Genomic DNA, 6,934 nt, shown 5'->3' with positions numbered 1-6,934 from the left:
TAAAAACATTACAATTCTCCTATGCAAATATTTGTTGGGTTTTAAAAACATTACAATTTGCCAGGATTTTTCACAAACTTTGAGCGATCATGGCTAATTCGCCAATGGAGATTATTATTTTTCTCAGTAAACTGCAAAAATTTGCCAGTAAAATTAAAATTTTCCTCGAAATTATACAACTTTCACCAAGTTTTTATACCTTGTCCAAGGGAGGGGTTTCTTAAAGTTTTCCAGAGAGAGAGAGAGAGAGAGGAAATACTTTCACAAACAGAGTGAAAGTAACAAAGTAATAACCCTGCAAGGACACTAAAAAAATACATAAGCACACTATAAAAAAAACATCTTTGCAAATGAAATAAACTGTAAAAATAAACACTTACCTTACAAAGTAAAATCCTTCACAAATAGAATAACGCCAAAAACGGAGGATATTAAACCACAGAACATTAAACATACAACACTTATCAACTGCAAAGATGTTTAACTTGATGACGAAAGAGCAATAACCGAAAGAGAGCGAGCAAACACCTTCACAAACCCTCATACTTGTAAAAGTGAACAACTGCCTTGCAGAGTGAAAGTAGTGACGTCCACAAATAGTGAAACAACACAAACAAAGTAAGAACCCTGCAAGCACACCACGAAAAAACATAAGCACAGTATAAAATAATACGTTACAATTTAAACAAACTTTAAAATAAACACTTACCTTGCAGACTAAAATCATTCACAACGAGAAGCTCAGAAACGACACCAACAAAACAGTCACAGCGAGAAAAAAACCTAACTCGACGGCTAAATCCAATGTTACCAGAAAATTTGCAAAGCAAAACACTTAGCACAACAACAAAACAAAATACATTTTAGGGTTTAGGAGTGGCCATAACAACGTCGACATTCGTGCACACGGTCGGCGAGGAAAACATTAAAGACAATGTCGCTTCGGGAAATGAGCGCATGGACCGCCACCACCCCAAGCGAACACCTCACGACGCAAAAACCCAACCCACACGTCACCACGCCGGGAACAACGTCGGCAGGCAAACATTCTGGCGGTCACCGGAATGTCTTGCACTTTTGCGACGGAATTCTCCCACTAAAAGCCTATCGGCTTAAAAACACTACACTAATTCTTATGTAATTTTTAAAAAATAATAATTTTACATTTTTAAAAAATATTACCTTTTATACTTCCATCAATGTGCCCCACAACCTCAAAAATGGTTCCATCAATTTTGTCGTTGCACATTTTTTTGAGAGAGTTGTGTTCCACTGTAAAATTCAAGAACGTGTTTTTTAGAGAGTTGTGTTCCACGTAAAATCCGATGACATGGGCTTAGGAACTTGCGGCGTCACTAGAGTTGGAACTCGCTCCACGTTTTCTTATTTGACTTCTTATTCAATCTTAACATTTTTAGTCCTCCTCGACTACCTCACTCCACGACAAGATCGCCATATGGACTCAAAATTATCTTTCCAGTCTAAAAAGGATGCTTGTTTTTCTGGAATCTTCTACCTATTACAACACAAACCGCCCACTCAAAAGAAACAATGTTCAGAGAGATCTAATTCAATAGCGAAGATGCAGATTCTGATTCTCTGCCTCTCAATCATTCTAACGGCAGCTCAGGGTGTTCACCAGAACACAACTTTCGTCTTCAACCACTTCAACACCACAACCACAATCAAATATGTTGCAGCTGCCTCCATACAATCCAACGCAATCCGCCTCACAAATCACTCCAAGCGCATCATTGGCCGTGCCTATTTGGACAAGGCCGTCCCCATGAAAAGAAACGGCTCCGTAATCTCATTCAGCACAAGCTTCATATTTGCCATTGTCCCACATGCCCGCTCGGGCGGGGCCGACGGGCTCTGCTTCGTCATGACGCCCACCACCGCTCTCAACGGTGCTTTCGCCACGCAGTACCTAGGCCTCCTCAACATATCCAGCGACGGTAAAGACCACAACCAGCTTTTTGCTGCAGAATTCGACACAAGTCAGAGCATTGGCGTGGATAACAAGGACGGCAACCATGTGGGAATCGATCTCAACGGCGTCAAATCGTTGTTGGCTGAACCTGCTGGTTATTGGGAAGGGAACAGTTTGACGCCCATTAATCTGAAGAGCGGGCATAATATAAGGGCCTGGATCGACTATGACGACGCTTCTAACCAGCTGGACATAAGTATTGCAGCAATTGGAGAGGCGAAGCCGCAGAAAGCCCTGGTGTCGAAGAAAGATTTGGATTTGGACGGTATTATAGAAGAGTACGTGTACGTTGGGTTTTCTGCGTCTACAGGTAACGTCTTTTCCCTTGTACACTACCTAAGGTTCTTGATTTTTCATCCCTCTTTCTATAAAGATTACAATTGCACATCTAATAAAAGTTCAAAAATCTATTTTCTTGCATGTCTATTACTAACACAGAATACGTAGAGATAATGGTTGCTGCATCACAAGGAAAACAAATCTTGGCATAATAAATTGAGTATATAAAAATTTGTCCTCTTCGTTTTCAATAAATCTTTTTGTGATGTCTTCCAAGTTTTAATGATCTTAGATGATAATGCAATCTTAGGTCTGGTATGTTTTGAAGATCTGAGATGTTAATGCAGTGTTGTTACATGTTTGGATATGTTTTTAAGAATACATCAAAATTTGTCTAAGTTTTGTAAAACATATTAGTAGCATAGATTGAAATGATAAGTTTAGCCCGTCCCCCACAACCACTATTCACAGTCCAGTCAAAAAAGAGAGCTAACTTTTTCCTGTTCCCTTACCACCTAAGAATTGAAAAACTCGCAAAAGGCGCTACTTAGAAAAACGAGTTCAATGCTCTGGTGTCGAAGAAAGATTTAGATTTGGATTTTTCATCTTTCTTTCTATAAAGATTGTAGTTGCGCGTCAAATTTTATTTTATTAGAAGTTCAAAGTCTAATCTCCCAATTATTTTTTCTTGGAATAACAAACATAAACCAGCACAAAGGGGGACTCCTCTTTCCTTTCTTTTCGAATAACAATTTGGAACAGTTTATAATGTCACATCAATAAAAATATATAATCTATATATATATATATAGATGAAGGTTCTATATACTATATGAAGGTTTTATATAAACTATCTATACGAAGATTTGTTAAAAAATAGGTTTTGTATTATTATGATCTTAAAGTTTTATAAATTAATATAATATTATAGAAGTGTTTTCAAAACATGAAATATTAAAAATAATTATATATAAGTTATTATATGAGGTTCATCATTTCTAGAAGGGGGATTACTTCATGAAGAAAGCTTTCTTGAAAAGGATTTAATGCCATCTATTTTAGTGGGAGAGGAACAATCACTCTCATGTTCATGCTATTATAGCTTGGACACACACCTTAAGGGCCCATGAGAAATCTTCCCACATGTAACTAAGCTTTAATCCCCTCTCTTAAAAAGGGGAGAAGAAGTGATTGTAGCTATAAAATTGTATTTCTTGGATTATAGTTTTTATTATTTCTAATAATGACCTTGGTTTCATTAGATGAATGCATGATATTAGATATTAAAATGCTATAAGATACATCTATTGTGTGAATCTAATTGATTTATATATTACAATTCACTATATCTATTTGTTTAAATTATAAAAACCTGTAATGTTTTATGGGTATACCTAACTAGTAGAAGTAGCAAATATTTGTGGGAAAGAAAGAAAGAGCAATGGTAGAGCAGAGAACATGAAAATTTTAATATTTCTTAGAAGGTGAAAATACTCAAATATGTTTAAGTGGTTTTTGATGTAATTGTTTATGGATTCTACTAAAATACATATCACATCTAGTTGAGAAAAAATAGATATTAGTATTCTTGTCTAACTTTTTGGGGGAATATTGAATTATCTTGCATCAATAGGTAGTTCTCCTCTAGTTGAGGACCATTACATTCTAGCATGGAGCTTCACAACTGGTAGTGATAAGGCTCCAGATCTAGACATTTTGAATCTTCCTTCCTTTTATCTCAAAATCCCCAAGTTCCACAATTCTGCAAAGTTCAGATCCATTATTATAATATGTTCAGTAGCTATCATCTTGGGACTCATTCTCATCACATTTTTCAAGCTCAAAAAGAAGGACTACATAGAATTCGATAAAAAATGGAAGCTGCAATATTGACCACATAAATTTGATTACCAAGAGCTCAACTTTGCCACAAAGGTAACCATATTAAATAAAGAAATATCTTATTAAAACCACAAAAGATTTCAATAGTAACTTTTTTTAATATTCAGAAACACTTTTTAATCAAATTTCCTTAATTATAACTTAAATAATAGAAAAAAATTCAGAGAAAAAGGCAGCTAGCAGGCTACACACTTTTTGACACAATAGTGAGTGATGAGAAGCCTGCTTTATCAATTACAAAGTGTGGTCATTGCAAAGTAATATTACGCAACATTTCTTTTCTTTAATGTGAAACAGAATCCTCCTGACCAAGGTATTTGCCACTCTGTTTTACCGCAGGGTTTTAGGGACGACAATCTTCTGGGCGATGGGGGCTTTGGAAAGGTATACAGGGGCACTCTGCCTTCCGGCGAAGAAATCGCCGTGAAATGCATCACAAAAGATTTAGCAGAAGGAATGGAGGAATTCATGGCAGAAATTTCAAGCCTTGGGCGGCTGCAGCACCGGAATCTAGTGGCCCTCAGGGGTTGGTGCAGAAAAAATGAGCGCATCTTCATCATCTACGACTACATATCCAACGGAAGCCTTGAAAGAAATTTATACAGTCCAGAAATGAATCTTACATGGCCTCAAAGACACAAAATTCTTACGGATGTAGCCGGCGGCCTGCTATACTTACATGAGCAGTGGGACAAATGTGTGGTACACAGGGACATTAAATCCAGCAATGTATTGTTGGACACTGATCTGAACGGCCGGGTGGGGGATTTTGGCTTGGCAAGGTTATATGATCATAGCCAAAGACCCCAGACTACTCATGTGGTGGGCACTCTGGGGTACATTGCACCTGAGCTTATACATTCTGGTAAGGCTTCTCCTTCAACAGATGTGTTCAGCTTTGGGGCTCTTATGCTGGAGGTTGCCTGCGGAAGGAAACCTGTAGATGCCCAAGGTGTGATTTTGGTTGAGTGGGTTTGGGATCTGTATGCAAATGAGAGGTTACTGGATGCTATTGATCAGAGGCTTGGGGAGAATTATGATAAGGATGAGGCTGAGATTGTGCTTGTACTGGGGCTCATTTGTTCAAACCCTGATCCACAAAAGAGGCTTGGTATGAGAAAAGTGTTGCAGATACTTTGCGGTGAGGCTGCTTTGCCTATGGGTCTTCCTGCACCTTCAGCTTTTTAACCATTCTTACATTGACATTGTAGTTTGATGCGGTTGGAATCATTTCATCCAACTGTTTTGCATTCGTCAACAGCAAACAGCGAGTGAATTTTTTATAGAAAGTAAACTTGTGAATTGGCATGTTAGACCAGCAATGACAGCACAGTATTCTAATCGATTCTGAGATATTAACACAGCAAGTAAAGTAGTGTTGCAATGGTGGGATAGGGAGTGTTCAATTTGTTATAATGTATATTAGTCTGACTGCACACATTTATATAATTTATAATGATAATCTGTTATGTGAAGAGTTGGAAATTAATAAATGAATCGTGTGGAAAGGATCATCTATTCTACTTATGAAAAAAGAAACTACATATTCATAAAGGTAATGGTACGAATTTATAATTTTAAATATAAAACTAATCTATAAACTTTTACTCCTCATTTCATACCTCACTTCATAAACGTCACTCTCAATGAAAAGTTTGGCCAGTTTTCTGTAGAATTGCTTCATCCGAGTGGAATAACTCGTGTACATAGAATTTGGTCCTCTCACGCAAGCATCCGAATCCATACCGCACGACGACCATTCACGGTGAAGTCAAAAAAGAAAGTTCGCTTCTTTGAATTCCCACACCGACAGCAAACATTTTTTTGCTGTAAGATTTCAACACGTTTGAGGAAGTAGGAATGATCACTTTTGTGTTTATATCCTTTTTAGTTTAGAGACAACCACCGAACTTTTCAATTGAAAGTAAGCTCCAAATCCTTTATTAATGATGAGAGAAAAATTAATTGTGGCTCTAAGAGTTGCTCTACTATTACTTGGTTATCTTTAAGTTTGCACTTTTGGGTAAAATTCTACTCATGGTGTGGTATTCCTCTAGTAATCAAGTAAGTTTTAGTTGTTTAGATTTGAAAAAAAAAAAAATCATCAATAGAAAATTGTTAAGAGATATTTTTATTATTAAAGATATTGATTTTAGTCTTTAGAGTTGAAAAAGAACAACGGTTTTGAAGAAATTGTAAATTTTGTAACTAGTAATGTAAGTTAGTCTTTGAATGATATTCCAAGCATAGAAAGTCTTTAAGTAATAGATCCACTGAGATGAAAGGGCAAGAAAATGTAGAGAATCCAAGTCCAAGTGTGCTTTAGGTCACTAGGAAAGTCTAAAATAAATGTGTGAATGACTCGAGATTGTTAGGAGGGAAACCTCGAGCAAGTAATCCCAATATGGAGGAATCTTTCCCCTAGGGGTAGTGTTTACTAAACCAATCACTAAAGAAAGCATGCAATATTAAGGGGAGAAAGCACCAAGTTGTGTCGCACTTGAGGCCAACCAAATAGTTTATGAAGAAACGGGTTCAACCGAGACTATTTGGCATCTGTGTGGCACCCAAAGGCACACGTGTGGCGCCTAATGACACACATGTTTCGACCAAAATGTTTATTATAAAATTTCTCAATTTCTAAGCCCTCACAACTTAGTAGTTGGGTGCTTAAGTGGTTCGATTGAAACTCTGAGAAGACCAAGTCTCCCAAATTCAAGGTGTGTATAAATTTCCTCCACCACCACACACACCCCCCCT

General features: G+C 37.1%; 1 protein-coding gene across 1 annotated transcript; it reads left to right on the top strand.

The window, feature by feature from the left end:
* Nucleotides 1–1,330: 1,330 nt before the first annotated feature.
* On the top strand, nucleotides 1,331–5,474 carry LOC131038779 (L-type lectin-domain containing receptor kinase IV.2-like). The gene is made up of 2 exons (XM_059211537.1): nucleotides 1,331–2,303; nucleotides 4,437–5,474. The coding sequence occupies exons 1-2, from the start codon at nucleotides 1,331–1,333 to the stop codon at nucleotides 5,360–5,362; spliced, it is 1,899 nt and encodes a 632-aa protein (XP_059067520.1). The 3' UTR covers nucleotides 5,363–5,474.
* Nucleotides 5,475–6,934: the final 1,460 nt, after the last annotated feature.

Source organism: Cryptomeria japonica, chromosome 9 (genome assembly GCF_030272615.1).
Source record: "Cryptomeria japonica chromosome 9, Sugi_1.0, whole genome shotgun sequence".
In the NCBI taxonomy this organism is placed as follows: domain Eukaryota; kingdom Viridiplantae; phylum Streptophyta; class Pinopsida; order Cupressales; family Cupressaceae; genus Cryptomeria; species Cryptomeria japonica.
Note: the sequence above shows the minus strand (reverse complement) of the source record. Positions and strands in the feature narration are given on the sequence as shown.